This window comes from Podarcis gaigeae, assembly GCF_964106915.1.
Source record: "Podarcis gaigeae genome assembly, chromosome: 6".
NCBI classification, from domain to species: domain Eukaryota; kingdom Metazoa; phylum Chordata; class Lepidosauria; order Squamata; family Lacertidae; genus Podarcis; species Podarcis gaigeae.
In genome coordinates, this window is record NC_139682.1 from 59738486 (window position 1) to 59766460 (window position 27975).

At 41.6% G+C, this 27975-nt stretch overlaps 1 protein-coding gene across 3 annotated transcripts; it reads right to left on the minus strand.

The window, feature by feature from the left end:
- Positions 1 to 4337: 4337 nt before the first annotated feature.
- LOC310846389 (uncharacterized protein C1orf87) lies at positions 4338 to 27963 on the minus strand. Of its 3 annotated transcripts, none has more exons than XM_083742796.1 (13): positions 27783 to 27963; positions 26153 to 26564; positions 24751 to 24891; positions 22160 to 22379; positions 19641 to 19766; positions 18702 to 18959; positions 17707 to 17816; positions 16368 to 16479; positions 14836 to 14933; positions 10768 to 10838; positions 6854 to 6888; positions 5252 to 5405; positions 4338 to 4682 (listed from the first exon to the last, which is right to left on the minus strand). In XM_083742796.1, the coding sequence occupies exons 3-13, from the start codon at positions 24855 to 24857 to the stop codon at positions 4522 to 4524; spliced, it is 1452 nt and encodes a 483-aa protein (XP_083598922.1). In that variant the 5' UTR covers positions 24858 to 24891; positions 26153 to 26564; positions 27783 to 27963; the 3' UTR covers positions 4338 to 4521. The 3 variants fall into 3 exon arrangements, with proteins under 3 accessions (XP_083598922.1, XP_083598921.1, XP_083598923.1); XM_083742795.1 differs by having other exon boundaries at positions 24751 to 24897; XM_083742797.1 differs by lacking the exon at positions 18702 to 18959 and having other exon boundaries at positions 24751 to 24897.
- Between the last annotated feature and the right edge of the window lie 12 nt (positions 27964 to 27975).

Sequence of the window (27975 nt, forward strand, 5' to 3'; positions counted from 1 at the left end):
ATTTCTGGGCTTGAAAATAAATAATTGTACCTAGGGATCACCTGAAATACAAGGCAAGCACTCTGATCCCCATAAGCTCCAAGATTTATCCCATGAAAATACAGACGCCCTATTCCATAATAATAATTTCACTATTTATACCCTGTCCATCTGACTGGGTTGCCTCAGCCACTCTGGGCAGTTTCCAACACATATAAAAACACAATAAAGCATTAAAAACCTGCCCTGTACAGAGCTGCCTTCAGATGGCTCAGGGATTGGATATTTCCATGCCCTCCAACATTTCTCAGATGAAAATAGGGATGTCCTATGGGAAAATGGGACATTCCAGGATCAAATTAGAAACTGGGAAGACTTCTATAAATCCGAGACTGTCCCTGGAAAATATGACACATGGAAGGTCTGTCCCCCGCCCCCCGCCCCCATTTCAGAGAAAGCTTCCTATCTTATTTGAGCCAATTTGACGTGAGTCAGGGTGAGCTCAGCCACCACCACAATTTTCATATTGTATATGTTTTGGAAAGTAGTTTGTCTGTTCTCTGTGCATTTGGACACCTAGAATCATAGCCAAATCATAAATATCATAACCAAATTTTACATGGTGGCCCCTGGAGCAGGTTTTTGTCTATGTTTGGTGATAGTTAGATGCCATTTTGAATCAAGATGGCTGACTGACTAAAAACATGGCTTTAGTGTGGCTTGACTTAGGCCCAAATCAGTTAAATCTGCCCTAGCACTGTGCTGTTGTTTCCAATGGTTGCCTAGAAACCTTGGCAGAGCAGCTGTTGCTTGCTGGGCAATGACAAAATGAGGTTTTGGGGAGCTTTGGCAATGTCTTCATTGCCCCCATCCCTCAGTATTGCTGCTTTTGGTGGTGGCCGCTGCTTTTCCTTCCATGCACTCACTCAACCAGGCAAGGGGCAGGCAAGCAAACTGGTGGCAGCATGATGGAGACCCAACCTTCATCCCCGCCCAGAGGGAAATGGCAGGTGAACAGGGTAGATGGTGGCTTCCTGCCATTATCCCTACTTTCCTGCTTTCTCCTCTGCCTGCCCCAAAGGGCAAGTCAGTGAGGATGGTGAGGAGTAGCTGCTTCAGCTGCCTCTGCCTGAGATAGAATCATGGAACCATAGAGTTGCAAAGGCCCACGAGGGGATAGAAATGTAGGATTATAAATACTTTAAATTAAATTAAAGAACAGCAACAACAATGCAGGTTGAGAGTTGGCCATGAGGCCTCTGCGGTGCCTAGTGCCACCAGCCCATCCTAGCATACAGAATCCTAAAACAATTATTTCAGGCTTTGCATACAGGCAACATAAAGAGTTTAAACCCCAATTTGTTGTGCTACTGAGTGGGATTAATGGTCAAAAGTGATACGTATATCAAAAAGGTCTGATTCTAGGCTGGCATGTGATCTGCAACCTTTCCCCGCTAATCTCAAATGTGTGAAGGCTGATTATTACTAATGTGTGAAAATATGCACACTTATTATTATAGCACATGGCCAGGGATGAACTACCCTCATATTTAAGCAGATGGCAGGGCTGAGAACTATAGAGAACTACAGTATGCCCTGAGTCCAGTTGTCATCCAAATAACATGTGTATCCATACCTTTGTTGACCCTTCTAAAGATTATCATGGCTCCTCCATGAGGACCTTTTGAGAATTGTGTATGTGTAAAAAAAGTACTTGATGGAATGTCTGGGTCCATTCACAAACAGTCCCCACAGTTCCATAGATTAGCGAAGCCATCAGGTCACCTCAAGACTGAAACATTCAACTGAAAATTTAGTGAAGTGGTGCAACAAATCCACTTGAACCCCTCCCAGACATTTTATGGTTAGAAAAGTGATGAAATGCATTAAAAAGTATAGAACAGGCATCCCCAGCCTTCGGCTCTCCAGATGTTTTGGACTACAGTTCCCATCATCCCTGACCACTGGTCCTGTTAGCTAGGGATCATGGGAATTGTAGGCCAAAACATCTGGAGGGCTGCAGGTTGGGGATGCCTGGTATAGGATAATGATCAGTTGATGGTCAGACAAATCCAGATGAAATCAGGCTGAATGCTTATTGTCATATAAGTTCACCACAAACAAATCTGAATTATTGCTCAATGTCATGAACCAGCAGAACACCAAGGAGGGGGAAGAGGATCCCGGCAAGGGGTGTAGCCATGACTGGTACACACCAGGGCAAGCTGAAGATGGGGGAAGGGAGGTTGGGGACTTAGGTACTCACAGACAGAACATCAGAGGACAGTGAAGGGGCAGCTGACAGTTCACAGGAGCCTGGGGAGGTGACACATCTCTGCAGACACAGCAAACTCTAAGGCAGGAAGTGCACTCCAGGAAACTGAGGCAGGCAAGGGAACACAGCCCAGCTCACTAGTTGACCAGGTGGAGATCATGGGGCTCGTTAGGTCTGGGAGGAGTTTGTGATTGTGCAACTGGATGAGGTTTAGGGAAGGTGAAGGTTACATGCCCATCAAGTGGAGAGTCACAGCTGCTCAGCTGGAGCAAACCCAGACATGCCAATCCAAATTGGAAGGCTGAAAGGGAAGCAAGGTAGAAGCTCTGGGTCTGCTCAACTTCCTCCATTGATGGACCCATGGCTTGGCTGCTTTGGGAGCTCCACTGGACTGTGACTTTGAGACTGACCTCAGGTTTTCTGATCCAGGAGCTGCCCTGTTTGACTTCGGACTGTTTGTTGACTTTTTAGAATGACTGCTCTCTAGTGTTGCCCTTGGGATTGTGCATACCAGAGGGACTTACCTCCAGGTATGGGGGGGATCTTTCCCCCAACCCCGGAATGTTTTTTTCTGGAAATTTTGTGGAAATTCTCCCTTCCCTCTGAAGCTTTCCATTCCTGCCCCCCACCCCAGGCCTTTACATCCGGAGTAACTAGTGTAGAAAAATCTGTGATCTGTTATATGGTAACAAGAGAGTGGACTCAGTACTGTACATAATTATTGTTTATGGAATTGCTCTGATTTAGTTTTTTAATGTGAAGGCAACTTCCCTTCCTTTGCTCCTCTGATACTGTACCTATAGCTATACCTGTCGTTTTCCATGAATTCTGATTTGGTTCACAATTTGGGTCCATTCATTTCAAAATCTTTTTCTAATTCAAGTAGAAAAGCACTACACAATTAGATTTCCTTTTAAAAATCAGCACTTGTAAACATATTGAACAAAACTGTGAGACCTAAAGAACAGATGGGAAAGTGGGACAAACAGATGGAAAAAAAATTCGCTTCCAAAAAAGCGGGGGTGGTATGTAAAATTTAAGGTACTTTGAATAGATACTGCATCAGTAGCTGTAAAATCCTAAATCCCTAACAGTGCTATATATACTGTGCAAAATACAATTTTAAAGAATTGTAAAGTGTGAAGCATATGAGATAGGGAAGTTATATTTGTTTCTGTTGAATATATTTTATATCACCAGAACTACAACCACTTAGTAGTTTTTCTTGTGTGCATCTGCCCCCTGCCACTCTAAACAATACATTTACAACACACTGGGACCAGCACCAAATTTAGGGTGGTGCAGGTGTTTCCACACCACAGTTGCCAAGCTGAGGGGGTACAAATTAGTATTAGTCGTAGTAGCAGTAGTAATAATGATAATAAACAATAAATTTGTATTTATACAGATACCTACTGAGAATATCCATACCAAAGCAACTGTTCCAAAAGAAATTATTGTGAAAATATGAAATATTAAGCGAGTGGTGCCAAATTTTGTCCTTGTTCAGGGTGCCACCCTACCAAAGCCCCTACAGGGACTACTGTTAGCCCATGTTAACAGAATCTTCTTTCTGTAATTGGGACTCCAAGTTCAGTGATCCATGTGCAGATCCACATGATAAATTTAAAGTGAACCCCAAACCCATTTAAAGTGCATTACTTTCCCCAAAGAATCCTGGGACTGTTAAGTTTGTTTTGCACATTTAAACTACAATTGGGTCATTTCCAGGGAATGACATTCTCTAGTTTTTTGATGTACCAAAATTAGTACTTGATCACAATGTTTGTGTGTGTACATTCTAATGAATGTATTGCACTGTTTGCAAGCACAGTGACTCTTAGTAAGATTTTAAATCTGAATATGAAAAACTCCACCAGAAGAATGTGTAATTTTGAAGATGAATTTTTACAAGTTCCAGTAGCTCTTTGCTCGCCCTGCGACTTCTTGGGTACAAAATTTCAATAATAATCGACTTCTCAAAATAACACCATTATGAGAAACAGAGAACTGAATTGCCTCCTACAAGTTATTGCATATTTGATGTACAAGATCTGGAGAACAATCATCATATTCACTAATATTTCAGACAGAAAGCTTTATTAAAAGAGCACAGGTGGAAGATGGAGTATGTACTTTCAGCTCATTTGGAAATGAAGAATTAATTAGAAGTATAAATTTTCAGATACTGACTCAGTAAGAACACCAGTGGGTGAATGAACATTATTAGGCATGTACACTCATGAGCACTGTATTACTAGCAACAGTTACAGCTCCTTTAAGTAATCCAGCAAAGGTTCCAGAGGTATGTCTTGTCCAGGACGGAAAGGTCGAAAAGCTTTATCAATTTTCAGTGGACTAAAGCACAGATCATAAATTTGATTGTAGTTATGGATTAGACGCTTGGCTTTTTCTTTTTCCAACTTGCCTGTATGTATTAGAGAGGAAAAGAGAGAAAGAGGAAAAGAGAAAGAGAGAGAGAAAATATTATCTTGCCCTCTGGACAAAATCAGACTTGACTATTGAGCAAATGCAACCCTAGTGCTCTGTTCACACATAATATCAAAGCACAGGGGTAGCCAATGTGGTGCACTCCTGATGTTGGACTAAAGCTCCCCTCAGCCCCAGCCAACATGGCCAATGGACAGGGGTGATGGGAGTTTTAGTCCCAATAACATCTGGAGGGCATCACATGGCTACCCTTGTGCTACATTTCAATTATTTACATCACAGCCAGTTGAAGATTAAAAACAGGCTGCTGTTGGTCCCCTCATTAAAAGCAACTTGGAACAAAAATATTTATTGTGCCATCCTAAATACTACCAAGGAGTGAGTTGATCATCTGTGCTCATAATTATAGGCCAATAATGTGCTATTGCCTATTTTCTTCCCTTCAGACATTCATGGATAAATATGAGGTTGACATGAAATACAAGCCAAATACAAAAGCCATCTCCTTAGTGCAGTAGCCCCTTCTCCAACCACAACTATTCTTACCTGTGTTTTTCACATCACACAAATAAAGAGCCCTCTCCAGTTTTCTGAACCGGTCTATCCAGGCATCTTGTTCCTCAGCATCAATGGAGTCGTATGTGACCTCCTTCATTTGCTCCCAAGTCTTGCCAGCACAACGGTTGGACCACTCTTTGTCCTTTGTCCAAATTACATCAAATTTTCAAAAGTTTAGTATTTGTCAACTTTCTATGAAGATGGAGGAGGGGGTAACATTAGGTTTAAAGTATTGGCTCCTTCAGATCCTCACTAGAGTATTTGGGTCAATTTATTGGTTAAAAATTGGGAGATTACATTATGTTTTGCTTCTATGACACAGTCATTTGTGTGATTTGGAAATTAGGGTCCAGTCACAGATTATGGGAGTTAGAATCCAATAAAAATATCTGGAGGGCCGTGAGATTTCCCATCTTTCTCTAGGAGTGCATTCAGATCTGGGGAATATTGTTAGTTTTCCTGATTATAATGCTGTGGTTCTGTCAGATTTTACAATGTTCCTTTCACACAGTACTACCTGTTGTGCTGTGGAATCATGACTTTTTGACCTAAATACTGGCTTGTTGCACCAAATTTCATTCACACTAGTAGGTGTGGTGTGACACAACAATGAATGTCATTGAACATAATTGATATCCTTCTCAGCCTTTCCACACCTGCATGCTTCTGTTCCCACATGAAAACAGCAGAGATGAACATTATGCTGGTAAAAATAAAGGGACCCCTGACAGTTAAGTCCAGTTACTAACTACTCTGGGGTTGCGGCGCTCATCTTGCTTTACAGGCCAAGGGAGCCGGCGTTTGTGTGCAGACAGTTTTTCCAAGTCATGCAGCTAGCATGACTAAGCTGCATCTGGTGAAACCAGAGCAGTGCATAGAAATGCTGTTTACCTTCCCACCGGAGCAGTACCTATTTATCTACTTGCACTGTGTGCTTTTGAACTACTAGATTGGCAGGAGCAGGGACTGAACAATGGGAGCTCACCCTGACAAGGGGCCTCGAACTTCCGACCTTCCAATCGGCAAGTCCAAGCAGCACAGTGGTTTAAACCACAGTGCCACCCGTGTCCCTATTATGGCGGTATGCTGCCCCAAATTTCATTGCTTTACTCCTGCAATTTTCTGGGTTAAAGGGGCAGCAAACATATTTCTTTTCTCCTGGAATCAAATAACTTGGGAATAAATACTAAATGCACACTAGATTCCATTAGTTTTCAAGAAGTGGCTTTTACATTGTAATGCAGAAACCTCAGGGAAATTGTCATATGAACGTAGCCCTAGACAGTACTGGGCTGATTGCTATCAACCTCATTTCCCTCTTCAGAGAAACAAGGCAGACAACAATGGTCTCTTTACATAGTTGCATTCAGGATGAGAGCAGATGAATGTGATAAACTCCTTTGGAAAGAAGAGTGATACAAATTTAATTACTACTACTACTACTACTAATAATAATAATAATTTCTGACTTCTTTTGCTAGACAAGGTTCTAAGCAGTATTAAAGCTTTCAAGTACAATTTCACAGTCCCATTTTACAAACCAGACTTTCTTAACAATTTGTGGATGAAACAATATAGTTTTGAAAATACCTGAGAGTCATCTTCATTTTTCTCTTTGTTTCCTCCTAAGATGAAAACAATTGTGAGGTATTTTATTGTTTATTAGTAGTTGAAGTTGTATGATTTCCATTTATTTGGAACAGGCCACACTCAGATATGACATGAAAACTAGTCCTGTGAACTCTTAACACTAATGTGATTGGATAAGCTCAACTTTGATTTGGTTTTCAGCCACCTTGACCTTGAGTTACCTTCCTAGAAAAATGTTGGGGAAGTGTATTAATCATCACCAGACTTCAATGAGCAAACTGTGCTCTCTAGTGCGTGAAGCACACTAAGTTGCTTCTTGTTCTATGAAAGGGGTCAGCAAACTTACCACATCTCGGGCTGGTGTCTCTGGCGCCAATTTTTCAGTGGGCTGGAGGGCGGGGGAGCGCGTGCCCATATGCGTGTGCACACGCTATTTCCAGTGCACTTCCGGGTCAGAGGAGAACCGGAAATAGCTTCTGCGCATGAGCATGGGCCTCCTCCGACCCAGATGTGCACCAGAAATAACACTCATGCATGCGCACAAGCTATTTTCAGTGCTCCTCCGACCCGGAAGTGGGCAGCCGCACAGCTCTGGTAAGAGCTGGTGGTAGCAGTAGCTGGCGGCAGTCACCGCAGGCCAGATAAACGAGTCCCTTGGGCCTTATCCAGCCTGTGGACCTTAGCTTGGGGATCCCTGTTCTATGAGATGCAACCTCCAGATATTTTGGACTACAATGCCTACCAGCCTCAGCCAGTCTGGCTGATTGTCAGAGATGGGAGCTGTATTCTAAGACATCTAGTGCACCACATTGACCTGTCATGTGTCATTTGTACCTACAAAATCTGACCTGCAACAACCTCTGGCCCTCAGATTAGCAGCAAGTAGCACAATTGGCATAGGACTTATAGGTGGCAGTCACAGACAAAACTCCAGTTGCAATCAAACGTGGAAATGCAGGCAAAAAAGAAGCTAGATTTTGTGTGCATAGCACTAGGTGGCCAAAAAGCCATGATGTTGTGGGGGTGGGAGGTTCATGGTCCAACCCTCCATGCACATAGGCTCTATCATCACCAATTTTCCAATTGAGACTATCAGGTATTTGGAAGGGGTCAAGATTTAGATCCTCTGCTCTCCTCCATAGCAAATTGGCCTATGCCAATATGGGGTTCCATTTACTATTCAGCAATGGAGTTTTGTTTGTGCCTGCACAGTGCTTTGTGAACCGACTCGTGCCTCAAACTGAAACCAGCAAATGCTTACATGTAGAACACAATTCTATTTGTCATCTTTCCTCTCAGTTGCAGCCATTGATGGTTTTCCATCCCACATCACTGGCCATTACTGTTGTAGATCCAATAATACTGTCATATCTGAAAACCTACATTTCCGTTGCTTATACCTCTTTGGACTATATGGCATGGCAGCAGGGTGTGTATTGCAGTTAAGAGGGGAGGTGTGGGTGGGTGGGTGTTGAAATAGTAACACATGTCTGGGCTTAGGGAATGCATACAGGCCTTCTAGCCAAGATGTGAATTTGCCTTGGGCAATGGGAGATACCATATCCTGGACAAGGTCAAGGAGCTAAATCTGAATTAGGAATGTCCTTTAACTGAACCACTAAAGGAGAGACAATTCTGGCATGTTTTCAAAACAGGGTGGAGGGATGGTGATGGTAGCAAACTAGGATGGCATACAAGAAAACAGATCATTATAAAAGTGGAAAACCTGTGGACTTCCATATAACGTTGTACTCCAACTCTCACAAGCCCCATCTAATATGGCCAATGGTCAGGGATGATAGTAGCCGAGTCAATAACATGTGGAAGGCCACAGATTTCCCATCCCTGCCCTATAAGATGTCATGTACGATGCAGCCACAGTTCCTCAACTAGTAGCCTTCTGCAAGTGCAGCTTGTTGTGACATCTTAAGGAGAATAGTTCATTTTTTCCCTATTAAACTGTCACCCTCACCTACATCTGTCTCTTTCACTTATAATGTTTAGTAGCACTCAGTTCTGTAACCTTCAGTTTATATTTAAAGCCCTGTGGTGCTTGATCCTTGAGCAAAGAACTGTAATTTCTCATCTGCACTGATTGGACAATGTAGTAAGTTATGGATGGCAGGCCAGATTGTGAGGCATAAAATTAAATCGTGGGAAAGATGAATCAATTCCCAGGAATGAATAGCATTTCTAGTTGAGAAGACAGCTGGTTTGCCTGCAGCCAGATGGTTAAAGTTCAAGCCCAACTGTTGCATGCTGATCAGTCTCTGTAGCAATGATGGCTATTGGCTCAACTCCGTGCTTAGTCACCTCCTGAATATTAAGTATCCCAGAGAGCTTTCTAAAGATGATTAGATTAATTCACTGCCTAAGTCAATGTCTCACATCCATCACTCCTTTCACCATTTTCTTTAAAAAGAACCAAAAACCCACAATTAGCTAGCACTCTGTAAATCACATGCCCAACATTATAATTGTTTTAACAGGTGCATTGTAGCGCCTTGAGGAGCAGTATTATACTACCCATTTCATAGATCTTGTGGAAGTGTTTTATAATACCACCTCTGTCATCTTTCTAAGAGTGCAACATGAAGTACCCAGCAATTCCAGAACAAGGTCTGAAAATTGTCTTCTACTTTTTAATACCTAAGTTTAGATTCAGATGTGCAAGCTAATGGAAGATAGACCTATATGGATTCTTCATGTTGAGAAGCACTTTGAATGGCCAGATGGTGTAGAGAGAGAATTGTTGTCACCATCATTCCCTGCTGAACAGCTTTGCTGAATGTATTGGGAAATGAATATGGTCTAGATAGATCTTTGTCCCGTTCCAGGTTAATATTTAAAATGTTATTTATAGGCAAAATGTTCTCTGGATTGCTCCCAAAGTAATGCATAGGAACAAGGCAATTATTATGTTTACAGGATGTTCATAGTTCTCATATGATAGCCTCTCTTTCTGAAGTATTTATCAAGGATGACTCACTCTAAGTTAGTATTTTTCATTTGTTAATTATGTTAGTAGCATGAATGTATTATATTACTAACAACTCATCTGGATTCTTTCACCTCAAGCAAACCTTTCACCTCCTTGGGTGAGACTTCCCAGGTACATTCCAAGTGGATTCCAAGTACATTCCAAGTACACTCCTCAGTGCATGTTGAAGTGCTTCAGTTTAGTGAAAATAACTTGCCCATTTAATTGCTGATAATTTCAGGGAGTGGTACCGTAACTGGAACTCCTCTAAGAAAGCCCAATGAAATTTCCTTAGTCATTATACCATGTAATTCTTGCAGAAAGTGATGTAGGTGTAGGAAATCCCCAATAATTTGTTAATTCTGTCTGAGGCAAGTTCTGGACTGTGATGTTAAATTCCAAAGTGAGCTTCTGTGGTTTGAAGGAGCAGCAAACTGTCAAGATTCATACTATCTTCTCAGTGAAGATGTTCCATCTTCAGAGCTGATTAGCAGAGCTATTGCTAATTTTTGTTAATATATTGAATCTGAACTCAAGTCAAGGAAAACTGTTGGCTGTTAGGATTGTACTACTCATCTTCCTAACACTTTAATTTTTGCTGCAGGAGGGAATTAGGAGATAGTGGAAGTGATCATCCACCATTGCAGAGGACCTTGCTGCTCTGATGAAACCATGGTGATTGAGAACCTGTCACCAGCTGTCTTCCTACTGGTAGTATCCTACTGGTGCCTGAAATGAGGGTGCTGTGATGGTGGGCAAAACAGAGCTCTGGATCAACTGGATCCAAAGTTTCTCCAACCCCTCTGAAAGGGGCCTGATGGGTTCTTCCACTTGCTACAAATGATATATTTCAACAGCCTTCTCCAGAAATGTAAAATGTTGCCACCTTGTAATATTTAGGTATGACCAGAATAACAGCAACTGCATAGCTTACTTCTGCAGACGAGCAGAGCAGGGTTGATCCCAGCCTGGACTTTCTTCAGAAACTTCACAAACGTTTTCCATCTACATGAGGAAACATCTCAAGATAAATGTAATATTTGAAAGCGTATTTCCTGTTCATTAGGTTTTCCTTCACATCTTTCCATATTATAGTTATAGAGGGAGATTATATGTAAGCAAAATCCAGACATGAATGTAATGTCCATTATAATATACATAATATGATATACAGTAATATAAATTGCCCTGCTTTGCTCTGTGATTAGCTCTCTTGTTTTTGCATTATGTGAATCTTCTATCATTCTCAAATGTTCACCTTTTTCTCATTCTCCTATTTATGTACAGGTATTTATTTAAGGGAATTTTTTGAGAACATATTCTACAAAGTGGCTCACAACTTATTTAAATACAAAATAAATCTTTTTAATATACATGTTATAGCAATATTAAAAACCAGCAGAGATAAAACAATAACAATAAATTCAGCCAGACATTGGCATACCAGTCCCAATTTATAGCCTGAGTTAGCTAGTAATGATCACAGACAAAAAATGTAAGCCTGCAAACCCTGGTGAAAGGATGGGAAAGATGAGGCTGCCTACATTGAAATAGATCAGATTCCATAGATGTTGTGGGGCAACCATTATGAAGGCTCTGTTACAAGTACCTGTAAATCTGATTATATTCACTGGTGGACACCTAAACAGGCCCTATGGTCCCAAACCAACACTTTGAATTTTCCTTCTTCTGCAAGTCCTTTCTTATGCAGATTTTCTTATTAATCCTTTATTTATTTATTTATTTATTTAGTAATGTTTTTCTAATCTCTTCTCTGTGCTTCATTATACTACACTTGCTCTTTATAAATTGGTAATTGTTGGAAAATTCTGCTGTTTGCCACTGGTCTCCTACAGCTTCATTAACCTTTGACCCCAAAGGCATAAAGCCAGCACTCCACTTTGGAACCAGTTTGGAGTCAATTGGATGAGGTTGGGTTTTGGTGTGTCCTTATGGCCTCCCTGGGTGAGTGTTGATTACTCATTTTGGGAGGGCAGGAAAAGTGGGATTTGCAGCACAAGACTTTGGCATCAGTTTTGGAGAGGGGCTGTTCCTCAATTTTGGGGTCATAGGTTAATGAACAAGCCTACTAAAATACAAGGAATTACTTTGTCAACTTTGATTACATGTCTGGCATTTACTCTAACATGCACACATATGATTTTTGCCAGAAGCTGAAATATCTCTTTTAGTCAAACCAGTAGCTCATTTAGTCTGTCAGTAATGATTATCAGGAAGTGTGTTGCCCATTGTTCTTAGCAGATGGTGTGTTGTCTAGGTTCAAGCAATGGTCTTTCCCAGTTATGCTACCTGGAAACTGACCCAAGGAACACAGAGAAATGATTCATACCTAGAATCTCTTTTGCACAAGGCAGGTAATCTGTTACTGAGCTAGGATCCTTATGGGAGAACCTTCTAGGGAGTCAAGGGCAGACTCCATAACAAAGGAAGCAATGGTGCTTAAGAAGTTAATCCTTTGGTTATTCTATTTAATGCAGTCAAGAAATCTATGGACTTCCTCCTGGAGTTGTTTCTCAGCTTATTTTTTCACATCGTATTCACTTTCCATGACAGGTTAAAGAGAGAGCATTACTTTGTGCAATGAGATTAGTCTTGCATGACTGCTATCAGTCATAGTGGTGTATTGATCTTAAGCACATTTAATCACAAAATGGCTCAGAGCTAGATTCTTGCTAATTACTGAAGAGTTTCATTCACAGTGGAAGCAGAGATTAAAATGGGTAATGCATAACTAAACCAATGACTCTGGCACACCCCATAGGTTTATTTTGTTTATATTGGATTTAAAATCTTTAAAAATGTAATTCTGGGTATTGCTTTGCTAAATGATTTTTCTTATAAGAAAAATCATTTAGTAAAGTGGGTTCTCCTTCATGGAGAACACATGTTGTGGTGGGGGCAACCATGACATCCCCTGTTGCTGGGCGGGTTAGTATGGATGTCCACGAATCTGATAGGGCACCTCCAATTGTTGCTGGGGAGAATTTAATGTTGCAAAGTTGATTGACTGTTGGGCTGCTATTTATTCCCTGTGCGCAGCGTTGAGCTTCCTCTTTTCACTGCGTGCATCAGATTACCCGCCCACCCTCCCTATATTTAGGGTTGTTCATGGTGGCCTTGCTATGCCTGTCATGGGGTTGTCTGCTTTGGGGCAGGGGCCTGGTAGGAATTTTGTCCATTTGGCTGATTGGCTGGTGCCATTTGGTTTTTGCCTACTGCATAGCAAATCGTCACAACTTGTAAGGTTGCGGTTAGGCATTGGTTAATTTTGGTTGGTGGAGGGGGCATGGTTGGCTGTGCCAGTGCCTCCAATGATGCTGCTGCAAGGGTATTCCAGTAAAGAAGTCCAGAGGCTTGCCATGCTTTCGTCCAAACCGCTGGCAAGGGGCTAGGGCCACACAAGTCCCTGGGAGCATTTGGGGAGAGGTGAGAGCCTGGCCAGCATGAGTTTGACCAAGCTGCGGGAGGCAGTGGAAGACAGAAGTGCCTGGCGTGCTCTGGTCCATGGGGTCACAAAGAGTTGGACACAACTAAATGACTAAATAACAACAATAACAACAACGAGAGCCTGGTGCCCAGCTCTATTCTCTCCCCAAAAATGTTTACCCTTACTGACTTTCACAGGCCTGCAGTTGTCAGTTCTGTCCCTACCTCTAAGTGGGAACAGATAGTTGCTAACCAATGCCTAGGTAACCAATCACATACTATAATCAATAAAGTTGTGGCCAAAATTATGCCAAAAAACCAAAACAAAACTTTTGTGTGAACTGTGTCTTTATTTGAGCGGGTCCTGGACACACAAAGTTATATATTTTGGGGGGGGGGTGCGATTGGGGGGAGCTTTGGCAAGCTAGTGTGCAGTTGCAACTTATCTATTATATGTTTAATTTAGCAAAGGAAGACATAGGCATTAACACAGAGCTATAGTAAGATCTGTGCATTATGGACAGCAGCATTCAAGAAGCCACAGTTTCCCTTGAAAAAATCAGCAATACAAACTAAGCAGAAGGGCACAGTCATACTATATGGTGAAAACACGATTTATTCCTCTAATTTAGCATGAGCCAAGTTATAGGCAGTGGATCACATCCAAGTAGGTTCTACTCAGAGTAGACCCATTGAAATGAATGGACATGAGTTAGTCATGACAATTAATTTCATTGGGTCTGCTCTGAATAGAACTAACATTGACTACAACCCAGTACTAGCAGGGAGTATTAATGGTTGATATTGTACTAAGGATTCATAGCCACTCTATATGGGTGCCAACCAAGTGGTACAGAGAGAACTAAAACCTTGAACCTCACAGGACTAAGCTCTTATACTGCACCTTCAGACTCCTCGAAAAAAGGCTAAAATGTGATGGAGTCTTTTGCAGATATGCACAGCAATGACAAGTGTGATAACCTTCAGATCTAAATCTTTGAAAATGTTTAAGTGGTGGGTATCAGTGGAACCCTCTATTAAAAAGAACCACTTGTTCATCTGTTCTAGCTCAATATTGTCCTCAGTGATTGGGGACATTCCTAACCCTACCTGGGATTGAAACTGGGATCTTCTGCATGGAAAGCAGATGCTCTACCACTGAGCTATGGCCCTTCCTCATTGCATTTTTGCCATTCCTTCTTTCTCCATCACTGTGTGGCACAGCTGCACTCAACAAGGACCAGACTACAAGTTTAGTGGACAGACAAGACAAAACTCATCCCACCACCCTTTGCATGGGATGTCTTCTTGGCCTTGTAGGAGTCAAACTTTTGTGCACTCTGACTGAAATAACAAGGAAAGGAACGCATGCTATCTGGAAAATTGGGGGCATTTGGACAGAACCACCCAGCTGCTCTCAGTCCAGCAATACATGGGCTTATGCTTTCTCTCCAGAAGCCCAACTCTATAATTGTTTTGCCACATTCCGGGTCTGTAGGATCAAGATGCACGCATAACGTACTGAAAGGAAGGAAGCATCTCAATAAAAACTCACTCTATTTTGCCTCTTTTGCCAAACTCACAGGTGCTAACCAAAGCTTCCAAGATCCCAGCGGGCAGAGTCAGTCCGTGCTTTTTGCAAATGATCTCTGTCTGCAAATAAGATAAGCTTTGTTACTGAACACTGCTAGCACATCACAAGATAAAAACAAGTTTTAAGAAATACGGTAAGGCTCCTATGAAGTACTATAGTCAATGGGCATACACAATGAAGAAGAGCAAACTATGGCAATGCGTAACAAAATATTGTTTGGGAAAATTTGTATTTTTTTTCAAGCAACTGTCAGGTGAAAAGCACAGTCCCAATCCGGAGCTGGTGCTTTTGAGCTATGGAGACTGACAGAAATCAAGAGAACCTGAAGAACCTCTTGTTGACTTCATCCACCTCCAAACTAAGACCTTCTATATATGCTGTGTATAACTATGAATTGCCCCTGTAAATATATATTTGTTAGACTAGCAAAATGCCTCCTGGTAAAAGGATTATATACTGTGTGTTTTTCCATAAAAGTTTATGATTTTATGTGCAAAGTAAAATAAATACAATAAAGGGACTACAGTCGGTAACATTTTTTAGGTAGGCTAAATCCACCTTTCACACTGGGACCAGCAACACATGGAACTACTTAATACCAAATCAGAACAGTGATCTATTTAACGCAGTATTGCGTAGAACAGGGACTTAATTGTTTGTTCAGACCAGCTTCTGAGTTCTCTCCTTCAGGTTGGACATGTACATGTTGTCTTGTCTATATCCTGCTCTCGTGATATTTGGTATCAGCCAGGTGTGTTCTCATGGGTTAAGAATGGACCTCCCCCTTCATCGGAGGTGCTCTGATGGGGAAAGAGAAGGGCTTGCTGTGGATATGGAGGGGAAACCTTTGTTCCACAAGATCCTAAGTTACCTCATCCCTCCAGCACATGCCCCCAAAGCAGTGTGAAAAGGACACTGAATTTCCCTCCATAAGAACCTGAAGGAGGATAGAACCCCCAGGTGATGGAGGCAAAGAAAGGAAGAAAAACTTTCTGCCCTCCTATGTAAGCCAGGCAGACGTGTATACTTGACAGATCACCTACCTTCAATTCTCCCTCACCTGGTAAGAGAGAATTGGTCTGTTCCTCAGTTATTTCTTCGATCAACATTATCTACCGGCAAGAAGGTAGGGTTGGCATATGTCTGGAATATCCTTGACATAGCCAGGATTCTGCTATCTGTAACAGCATTCAGGTGGAAATTGCTTAAGTGTCCAGGAAAATCTGGACATATGGCAACCCATGTCGGAAGTGTAGTTTTTGTCGAATTTCCTTTAAAAAAAATTTTAAAACTTCAATTTTTTGAGATTTTGCATAAAAGGGGAGTTAACTTAGCACACACCCCTAAAAATATGAAATATGGCAACCCTACAAGGTGTATGGCAGGAAAAAAAAAACCATTTTGTTACTGATAATCCATTCCATTCCTTTATAGTGGGAAAGCACTTCCTGAATATACAACTAGGCTTGTAAGCCACAGAATCCCTTTTTTACCTCAGAGGGTGAAAGAAGACCTGAGCAAGTCTTATCTTGTAGGCTCAGCTCTCCTTTATGTTCCTTCAGGGTCTGCTTCAAGGCCTGGAAGGCATCTTCCGGAGTCCAAGAGCTGTGGAATGATAACGCATGTAACAAAGGGGCAATTAAAATGGTAATTGCTGTTACAGCCCTATAGCTCACTTTTGACATTTTCAGAAGTTGTATGAGTGCTTTCCGAAAGACCTCCATCTGAGAGAGGCCAATGGGGCAACTTACTCAGTAATGTAGAGCACCTGGTAATAAATCCAGAGTATTACCTCAAGGTGAAGAAGGATTAGATGTGAAACAAAACAGCCGAGAAATCTAGGCTTCCAGACAGCTATGACATCATAGCTTACAATTCACTCATGGAGCTGCAGGAAGTTCCTTGTGAACAGGAGAAGGGCTAAGCCTGGTCAAAGCTTCCTGGAAGCTACAATCTTTAATCCAGAGTTGGAGAAGCATTTTTCAGCCTCACAATCCACCTTCTGGGGGCTGCAGGGCCAGAGGCAAAAGTGTGGGCAGAACAATAGGTGTAACACTTACGGTACTTTTGTACAGCAGGCTGCATTCCCTCAGCTGAACACAAACCAGAAGATTCTATACACCCATCTCTTTGCAAACAAGCAAGAGACATTATTTACTCTGAGTAGAACCTAGGGGGATGCAGGAACCCCATCACTGATTTAGTGAAATGGTGGGTTTATAACAACAGTTGACATTACTGTGAATATTACAGCCAATGCTTAATGATGAGAGCAGAGACCAGGAAAGTATGTGATATAGCAAATATGTCCCTAAGGTCATTCCCATCCACATGAGGTACGCCAGTTTATGACGGATGAATACTTATACGCAGACTCTGACCAGCATCCTGGCTATACTTATGTTTTAAGAGACGCTCCAGAGCTCAGCTGCCAAAGCAGCAATATATATCTCTCACATAAATGCACACAACTCCTTGCCAGTCTTCTTTGCCAAGGTTAATTAAGGGAAGTCTGTATAATCTCCACTGATGCATCCCAGCAGGCTGCAACGTAGGTGTTCACAGACTCCAAATATGTTTCGTTAGCAGAGATTTTGGATGGCTGCAAGATAAAATCTGTCCTCTTGAGTACTACATGTTGTTGTTTTTTGTAAATGTCACAAGTGAGCCAATTTTTCATTTGGAATCCTTTTGAGTGGCTTATAATTACTGCACCTATTAGATCCTGACCAGATGGAAAGTAAGACAGGAAGATTGTCGGAAGGGTGAAGGAGTTCGGATACATTGCTCATTTATTAACTGTAAGGAGTATAGTGAAATTTAAAATAGAACCTTTTGCAATGATTCTCCATATTTTGACTCTTCCTTGGGAGGGCTTGTGTTTGCTGTGTCTTGCTTGCTGCCACTGGCATTAAAAACTGAAGCAATTTTTCATAATTTACCTGCATGAAGGACAAAAAGGTTTATTTTCAAAACACAGCTTGAAAACAGGGTTTTAAAAGAAACTGTCAAGAAAAGACAAAACTAGTGGTGTAGGAAAAGACTGATAACATTCATTGAATTAACTTCACTGATCACATTTTTGAGATATTTGTGACTACAACCAATAAAAGCACCCTTCTGTCCCCTTCCCAAACCCTAGTAAGTGCTGGGCTTTGGGAAGGAGGTGTGAGGGATCTGACAGGGTCCTAGAGGCCTCCTACCTCTTTCCCAAAGCCCAATTAGCCCTTTCTCAGTTTTGGAAAGGAGGAAGGAAGACTCTAGGACCCTGCCTGAGCATTGCACCTTCTTGTCAAAGCCTACTGTCTCCTTTACCCAGCTTTGGGGAGGTGGCAAAAGGGCTGGAGGAAGAGTGTCAAATTTTGGCCTCACATAGGATGCCATATTACCAAGGTCTGTTCCTGTTCAACTATGCAGAACATTCTTTCCTCACTTATCTTCTCCCCCAACCCTGTACTATATACAACATCAAAGTCTCACATCAAATGTAACTGATCTGTGAGAATGACTTTATGATCTGAAAATAGAAATGATGTATGTACTTCTGTAACCCAATAAAATCTTTAATAACAACACTATTAGCATTCTAAGTTTAAACAGTGTTGCTCAGTTCTGCTGTACATAATTAAAAAGGTTGCATGGATATAATGGTTTACAATGGCTGAGAAAATAGTTTTTGACCCAAAAAATAAATAGCCCACCTTTATTTCAGAGTTAGAATCTCCCCTGACCTATAACATCAATATTCCAAAAGTACAGGCAGGTCTTAAGAAATCCAATCTATTGAGCTCAACATTATTTTTGTTTAAAATGTTGCATTAACGTACCAGTTCTTGGTCATTTGCTTTCGAAAATCTCTTGAAAAGGAGTTTGACAGTGGGTAATTGCAGAGGGACTTCGTACTTTAAAAGCAGGTGGCTCAGCTGTGCCTGAGACAGAAGTCTTGAAACTCTGGGATCCCAAACCTTACATTCTTCCTGAAGTTTTTCTAATGTAGTCAGGTTCAAAGGGCACTGCTCAAGTTCTTTTCTGAGGATACCCAGAAGAGAATCATTCTCTTCATCCATTGGTTTTTGAGCGATATCCTGAGAAAAGGAATGCTTTAAAGTATGTGTAAGGTCTAGCAATAAATTTATTATTTGATTTCATAGCTCTCATTTACCCCAAGGTTCCATACTTTTAATGCATTTACATTTACGTGAACTGCTTTATAAACTCTCTGGGCAGAAATTGGGGACAAAATAGCAAAGCCATGAAGTTTTGCATTCCTACGTGTGTGGTAGGGTGATGAGGGGGACATTACACATACACAGTAACACCATACCAGTTTCCTGCAAGGCAGCTAGCTGTTACCCACAGTTTCTGTAGTCGACTCCTGTAGAGTTGAGTCCTCACTTTCTTCACTGAAATTTTGGAAAATACCCTCCCCCGCTTTTAATTCTCTTCAGCCTCCCTGATTGAAAGTATGAAAGGACAGTTAAGATGTGTGAGGTATGCAGTCTCCCTAGGGCCCACTTCTGAGTGACATGCATCAGATTATGCTGTAAGCATCTGAAAACAGCCAACCACCCTGATCCTAATAGCATTTACTTGCAAGTAAGTAAAAAAAAAATAGTGTAACTTTTTTCCAGTTAATGTCTGTTTTGGATCAAACCCTTGATTTGGCCTTAAGTATTTTAAAACACTCTAATATGAAAAATGCCCAATAGTCACAAGCCAAACACCTGAATCTGCAAATTGCTTTGATTATACCTATATTCAGTTACCTGTTGTCTTTCAAGTTGCTTTAAGATCTGAGTTTCCATAGGTGGTTTTTGAAGAGTATGAATGTAGGACAAAGACTTGTCACCAGAGGGAGCAGTGACACAATGTGTATTCAGTGGTTTTAAACCCTTGGATAACGAACAAGCAGTTAGAGAAGAAGCAATCCAAGAAACACATTCATTCTGTAAAGTAACTGTAGGTATTGAAAACACTTTGCATGAGGAAAAAGAGCCCTAAAGTTCAGAAAACCTCTCGCATATCAAATATTATATTCTTTATAAACAAACAGGAGTTACGCATGGACTGGAGCGATCTGGGTTTAAATACCAGTTCAGTCATAAAACTCACCTTTGGCCAGCCACTATAGGCTTAGCCAAGGAACTCAGGGATGCCTAAGATCTCTCTAGGCTAAATGATAGTGACTGCTCCAAAGACAAATGCTTTGTTTTGTAGCTTTGCAGATTTCCTAGGACTTTCTTGCACAAATATGACACTCTCCACTGCTTCATATATGCAACTTAACTGGTGGAGTTACTCAGAAAGAGGTATACCCCCATCCTTTCTTTCAAGCATTCTTTAAGTTACTTGGGATCAGTGCTTTTGGGTGGGGGGTTGCAGGGAGACGCATACCCCTAAACATTTTGTGAATCTAAGCTTGGCCTCATTGAGGGGCAGTATTTCAATATGAGTAGGAAAAGGAGAGTACCCCTAAATATTTTTTTTAGAAAAAAAAAGCACTGCCTGGGATTGAACCCAGGATTGATCCAGAAATTATCCCTCTCAATGAACCATGGCTCATTTTTCAAAGTTAATATTTTGCTTACTAAAAGGACCAGATACAGAACTACCAAGCTGTCAGTATAAATAATAATAATAATAATAATAATAATAATAATAATAATAATAATAATAATAATAATATCTTTATTGTCATTGCCCCCTCTCAGGGACAGCGAAATTACTTGGCTGCTCCATCCACCCAGATAGGGCACTCCACTTAAAATCAGAACAACTATAAAAACACTAATTAGAACAATATAATATAATCAATCTTTGAAGGTGAGAACTCATGATATAAGAATATATAATAGAATTATAGAGCTGAAATACACCTTGGAGATAATCTAGTCCAGGGATGAGGAACCTGTGACCCTTCATCTGTTCTCGGATTCCAATATGTTCCTCATCCCGGATCAATGCAGTAATCCTGAAACGAAGAAGAAGAAGAAGAAGAAGAAGAAGAAGAAGAAGAAGAAGAAGAAGAAGAAGAAGAAGAAGAAGAAGAGTAGTTTGGATTTGATATCCTACTTTTTCACTACCCTAAGGAGTCTCAAGGCAGCCTAAGGAGTCTCCCATGCTTGACAGGTAACCACCCAGCTTCTGCTTAAATATCTCCAGTGAAGAAGAGCTCACATCTTCCTGATGCAGGCTGCCCCACGGTCAAATATCTATTATGGTTAGGAATGTTTTCCTAATGCCTAGCTGAAATATCCTTCCTTGCAACTAACCCAGGGGCTAGCTTAACTGGTGACTAATACATGTAAATAATAAATAAATGCCCATCCATTGGTTCTCCTCCTGTTCTGCAGAAGGAAGGAAGGAAGTTTACCAAACACATCATACAAAAATACTAACAATGCCAATTATTTTCCTGCCACATGTTGCAAATATTCCAACACTGTTACATACAGTATTTTTTATAAAAAAACAACACTTTTTTTGCTGCAGCTCTGATTTGTATTGACTGATAGTTTTTGCTTTAATTTGTGAGCATGTATATATTAAGATGGTGGGGAGATGCAGGATCCTAGTCAGATCAGACTATAACTTAGTATGAGGAGGTCCACTGTTTGGATCTACTGGAGAATATACAGTCCCCTCTCTCTAAACAAATGGTGATTCCATATGATCATGGCTGCCAATATTAGATTATAGACTCCAGACATTGCTAGACTCCAACTCCCATCATCACTGACCATTGGCCATGCCAACTGGGGTTGATGGGAGTTGGAGACCAGCAACATCTGGGCTAACCACTGGTTCCCCATCCATGTTATAATAGTCTGTTAGTTATAATATAATACAGGCCTTATATTATAACCAATGTAAAATCCAGATGTCTATGAGCCAAAACAGCGAAGAATGAGAAGAGATGTTTACAGAATGGGAAAGTAAGAGAAAGATCCAAGTAAAACAAAAGCAACAGGTATGAACTGGAAGCATAAGCAGTCAGAATTTTTAATATAAGGCAATTCTGTTTGGAGGAGTTGAAAGTTTTGTGATGACAATTGTTTTTTGATACAGGAGTTCTCTCATCAGAATTTGGTAGCAGCAGAATGTTCTTTTAACTGGACACCACTGTCATTATTTATCATCATCATTAGTAGTAGCTGTCATAACAATAGCCACAGTAGTAGAAAAGATACCTATTAACCATTTATGTTGTTGTTAGTTAAAGAGTAAAGTCTGATGCTGAGTAGGAAACCTATAATAAGCAACCAGTACAGTTGCAGTGACTCACTTTGTTGTCCACAGATCTGCTATCACTTTTCTCTCCTTGTTTAGACTTTTGTTCTTCCTTTTCACCTTTGTTCTGTTGTTCATCCCCGAGACCATAATGGATCTGTTGACAAGGAGGCCTATTGAGCCCTGGAGGGTTTCCATGTGCCTGTCTTGCGTTGTGTGGAGCTAGTGTCCTGAGCATGGACTGTGTCTCAGTTTTTACACCCTCCTTTGCTTTGCTGTCAGGAAACAAGCATACCGTATATTTACAGTATCAACACCAAAAATATTTGTTTCCTGGAACATTTGCTGGTCAGAAGGAAATGTAGTATAAAGGAGGCATGTGCTATAATAGTTATAATCACTTTGTGTTCAGTTCTGAATACTATAATCTCAAGGAAGAAACTTAATACAGTTCCACTAAACCTTGTTTATATGCAAATTTCAACAAAATGGTACCAGTTTATGAATTTCACTTTTCTCAGAGCTGTGTGCAAAATGGCAGACAAACAATTTCCCAGTGTGACATAAGAGGGATTGCAGAAGACTTGCTAAAATCAAGTCAAGACAACAAATATGATAGAAATCGAGTCTCAGCACATTTGTTCAGCCAGCGGAGGATCAAAATAACATGGTGAAGAAGTAGGAAAGTCCCATCCCATTGTCACACAGCCTCCAGCAAAAATTGTGCAGAGGCCAGTTAGTGTAATTTCCAGCAGCAACCACCAACCAGTCACCAAAAAAGGGATGGGGGAGGGCAAGGTGGAAGTAAGGCCTGGGGAGCTCCAAATTGCCTGCAAACCACAGGTGTCCACATTTTTCCCCCTGCTAGAAATTACTCCTCTGTACAAGAAAGTGGCAAATAATCGTGTGAGGCTGGCCTCCATGTAATCAGGTGCTTGGTTGATAGTCGTGGCTCTTACAGCTGGCTATTTATTTATTTATTTATTTATGTATACATACCCCACCCATCTGGTGGGGTTTCCCCAGCCACTCTGGGCGGCTTCCAACAAAAGATTAAAAATACATTAAAACATCAGTCATTAAAAACTTCCCTAAACAGGGCTGCCTTCAGATGTCTTCTAAAAGTCAGATAGCTGTTTATTTCCTCGACATCTGATGGGAGGGCGTTCCACAGGGCGGGCGCCACTACCGAGAAGGCCCTCTGCCTGGTTCCCTGCAGCTTCACTTCTTGCAGGGAGGAAACAGCCAGAAGGAGCTTGGAGCTTGGACCTCAGTGTCCAGGCTGAATGATGGGTGTGGAGACGCTCCTTCAGGTAGAGGTCCCACAACAGTCTTTATTATTTCAGCACCACCCCCAGATTCAGCACTTATTCTGTAAGACTTATTTTGAGTAGATATGCATAGTGCTGCACTGTTAAAAAAATACTTCCTCGCATTGTATGACCATGCTCTTTTGAAATGGAGAGGAATTCCAAAAGCAGGTTACATTATGGCCTATCACTCAGAGGAAGAGACATATTCTAACAGGACCTCTTGGGCATACCTTAAGTAACTCTTTGGATCCTGGCCATTATTAATGCCATTCTCTTTAAAGCATAAAACCAAGCTGTGCAATTAAACCTTTTGATACTTTATCAACCAGAAAAGAAAGTTCAGGGGTGGTAAGCCATTTATATTAACAAATATCACCGTGTTCCCATTTGGCCTTTCTCAGTCTGAAAAACACTTGCCCAAAGACCTTTGTTTTTTATAAATCAGTGTCAGGGATGTGTGAGAATAACAATTCCAGAACAATTTTCTCCTTTCTATTAACTTGAGAGTGTTTGGGTTGTGTTCGAGGTAGCACTAAGCAAAGCTCTCTTGTCAGCACAAGGGTTTTTTCTTTGTGCAGTGGAAAGCTATTTCTATCGTCTCTCCTCTCATGGGTCCCCCCACAACTCTCATGAGCAGATTGAGGGGTGGAGAGGAGTGTGTATCTCCACAAGGAGAGTGGGGGAATCCTGTTGCGGTAGTGCTAATCCTTGCACCAACACAACTATGTTGTTGAATATTGCCTTCTATTATACTGGCTATAGTGCAATATATATCTTTCCCCTGGCGGATGGTACACAAGCAGCAGACCCTGAAAAACTATTCTGAGACTGCATCGGGGTGTATGTAGCGTTAAGAGAGGAGTAGTGCCACTAGTGGGCGACACGTTGTGCTCTTTCTGAGGTAATTTGTTCACCTTTGGTCCCTACCCTGCACTCAGCTCTCACCTAGAAGCTGTCAGCATGTGACAGCAGCCACACCCCCAAGAAGTGGTTTCAACTGGCTGGCTAAACCAGGTGAGGGTAGCCAATGGGTCTTAACCCCTCAGTGAAATGGTACAGCCAAAGGAACAGGGTTTTCTTGTAATATGCTGTTTAAGATGTAGACTAGGGCTGTGTATGCTTGACAGTTTAAAGTCTATTTGATACATCCCATGGGAGCATATTTTTTGGGTCGTTCACATGACATTGTCCTCATACAGGTAGCAACATACTCACCCCATTTCATTTGGATTTTCCCTATCCACAACTAATGTGGTGAGGAGGGAATCCAACATAAAATTATATAACCCCACTAATATATATCAAAAATGTTTCTTCCAGATAGCATACTTACCCATCAGTCTTTTCTACAAGGCACCGGACATATTTGCTCCCAATGATTTTTATGACAGTCTCATAATTTGCATTGAACCCATATGGAATGTTTCTGACTGAAGCCATTGCCAGCACCTGTTTGCTATGGAAGGCTACTTCCCTGTAACTTCAAAAAGCAAGAATTTAGAGGCTCACTTCTTTAAAAAGAGAACTGAAAATTCATAGTTAGGATTCCCATATATATTTTTGGGCAAGGATCTATTCATGCTGTTGGTCTTAATTTTCACATGGCTATCTTTCCATGTAACCTATTGGGTTAACAATATGGTATGAGAGGGAGAGCCGACTCCCCAAGGAAATTACAATTTAAATTTCATGTGAGAGACTGGATGAAACACAGACAGACAAGGCACAACAATGCTATTTGTCCTCAAAGAACTATATCTTTCTGTAGGAGCTGTCTTCCACTACAATGATTGACCCAAAGCCAGCACATTCTGATTCAATTATGGATACTATTCAATATAAAACAGTTGTTCAGTTTCTGCCTCAAACCCTGCACTTTTAGAAGGCTAAATTATATATTTCAAACAGTTAAAACACCTTCAGGAGGATCATTCACCTCTTGATATTGTGTATATTTGGCATGGACAGTTAATTCTAACACCCCTCCCGCCCCATTCTTCTTGTTGCTGTTGCACGAAGTAGTTAACAAGTTGAGAACAAGATGACTCTTTCTTCCTCAGAACAGCACAGTCTGCACTTAGTAATGTAACAGCTTAAACCAGTCATGGCAAAATGAAGAGAGCTGTAGACCTTTGTGGTGGGAAAATCATCAGAGCCCCAAACTGCCCCAATCAAAATGGCATGGCAGCATCTCTCCCCAACTGTTTACTGGGAAATCCCTGAAAAGACAAGCCAGCATATTCAGAACTCCTAGTTTGATTCTGTAGCCCTGCAAGAAGTGTCTAGGGAAGAGGAAGAAACAATTTCCCCCCATGACCCTCTTGTGCTCAATTCAACAATCACATATAAATTGTTTTCTATCAAGGGCCATTGCTGAATGAGACAGGCAGCTGGCATCTACTGCAGGAATCAGATTGTCTTATTCTGAACCACTGGATTGTGCCATTGGCACGCTATCTAACACAGACGTGGGGAACCTGTGGACCTCCAGATGTTATCAGTCTCCAACTTCCATCAGCTCCAGCCAGCATAGCCAATGGTCAGGAATGATGGGAGTTTAACATCATGAGAGCCACAGATTTCTCATCTCTGATCTAACAACTTATTGTCCTCACTGCCAGAGCAGCTTCAACTTTCACTCATATACTCAAGATCACTCTCAGGAAAAACAATCACATTAGGCTCTTCAACTTTTCTTTTCCTACATCCCTGCATCACGGTCTGATATCACCCACCTCTGGTGTATTCTCTGTAGCTTTGCCCTTTTAGAAAGATGAAGGCAAAAGATTTCCAGCTGTAGCAGCAGCAGCCACCACGCAAATGAGTGAGCTGCTTTTCACATTCAGTCTGATGACAAATCTGCTGTTTCTAAGGACGCAGTGCTGTTGCTGGGCTGGGCTGGGCTAAGCTTGTCACTTCACAATCAGCGCCACAGGAGGCATGTGTTAGCTTGCAACTGATCGGGCTGGCAGATTGTTTGCCTGGTTTCTGAAATGCCAAATTCTCCGAAGTCCTGTGGGTTTGGCTACCCAAGTGGTGGCAACAAAGCCTTTCCTGCAAAACTAGCAGACTGAGCATTTAGAGCATTTAGAAGACAGCTGAGTTTGTCCAAGTGTACAAGAACAGGAATTAGCCATTCAAGTGAGCCTATCAGAAAAAGAAAAAGAAAAAAGAAAAGAAAGCTGGCTATCAGAGCTTCAGCAAAAGTTGACTTTAGGGCCTCGGTTCATTACCTAAAACCACAATTTTGAGAACAGGAACAAAGAGCAAGAAGGAAAACTATTTGCCACTGAATGTAGTATTATTGCTAATGCCTCTTTTATACAGGACAAATTATTTAGTACATTGGCACTATTTCACAATGGGTTGATGATGCTGAATTTAGCCAGGGCTGTATCCACATCCTCATACTAGAGGATAAATTTGTGATAATGGATTTGAACAGAGTTGTGGGATTCTTTTTCAGCCCAAGGGTTTCATACCCTCTGGGAACCACATGCAATGTTAAATAGAGGGACTGGCCTGGGGAAGCAGCAGATAGCGTAATGCACAAATCAGGCCATTCTACGCCTCAGAAAAAATGCAGAAGTGGGGAGGCTCCTGAATAGGAGACCAGATCCACTTTGCTCCTCCTCAGATGTTCTGCTGCTGTTCTGCCATGGTTTGGTTCAGTGTGTTGTCAGAACCCAGGATCATTGCTTAAAGTCACTACAGACTAACCACAAGCTGTAACCAAGGTTTGTTCCATGGTTTACAGCTCATGGTTTGTCCAGGAGATCTAAAGCATGAGTCTAGGTTCAGATGACACTCTAAGTCAGGTCAGCGGCAGAGCAAGCTGATCGGGCGCCTGGGGCCGGGGCCAGTCACCCACAGGGGCACCACGGGGCCTCCGAGGACTCTGTCTGCCTCCTCCCACGCAGCCGCCCTACAGCTGAGGGAGAGGCAACGGGCAGACTGTCTGGGGTGGCGCGGAGCCTGCGGGCGCCCAAGCCACCGTGTCACTCCCAGGAGAGACACGTGGTTTGGGCGTGCTGCAGGCCCCACGGTGAGTGCTGCCCACCACTTTGACACCCCCCTCAGTGGGGACACCCGGGGTGGACTGCACCCCCTTGCTACACCCCTGAGCCAGGTTATGGTTTGGTTTAGGCTATGGTTTGTTGTGGTGAAACAGCAAGACAATTGGGGAGGAGTACAGCAGCTGAGAATGCTTGCATATTCATTGTAAACCAAACTATGACTTAGTATGATATGCAAACCAGGCCAATATAAATAAAAAAAGAATGACATATGAGAAGAATGTGAAAAGGCTGTATTATAAATTAACACCTTATAACACTATCATAATTATTATTTTATATTTCTTACCTGTCCTTCAAAATACATGTGTGTGTGTTAAGGGGAGTTAATGTACATAATAACCACACATAGGGCACATTCACCAAGCCTTAAGGAGAATGTACACAAACGCCTTCCATGAAAAGGGAATTGTGCACATTCCTGGTCAATATACATAATCCTCAACAGGCCTGGAATGTTCATATCTCAATTGAATTTTGTA

Coding starts and splice junctions, on each gene's coding strand:
- LOC310846389 (XM_083742796.1), bottom strand. CDS start 24,857: ATGGCTTCAGTCAGAAACATTCCATATGGGTTCAATGCAAATTATGAG. Junction 22,380..24,750: donor CTTGTAGAAAAGACTGATGG/GTAAGTATGCTA, acceptor GTTTCCTGACAG/CAAAGCAAAGGAGGGTGTAA. Junction 18,960..19,640: donor AGCAACTTGAAAGACAACAG/GTAACTGAATAT, acceptor TCCTTTTCTCAG/GATATCGCTCAAAAACCAAT.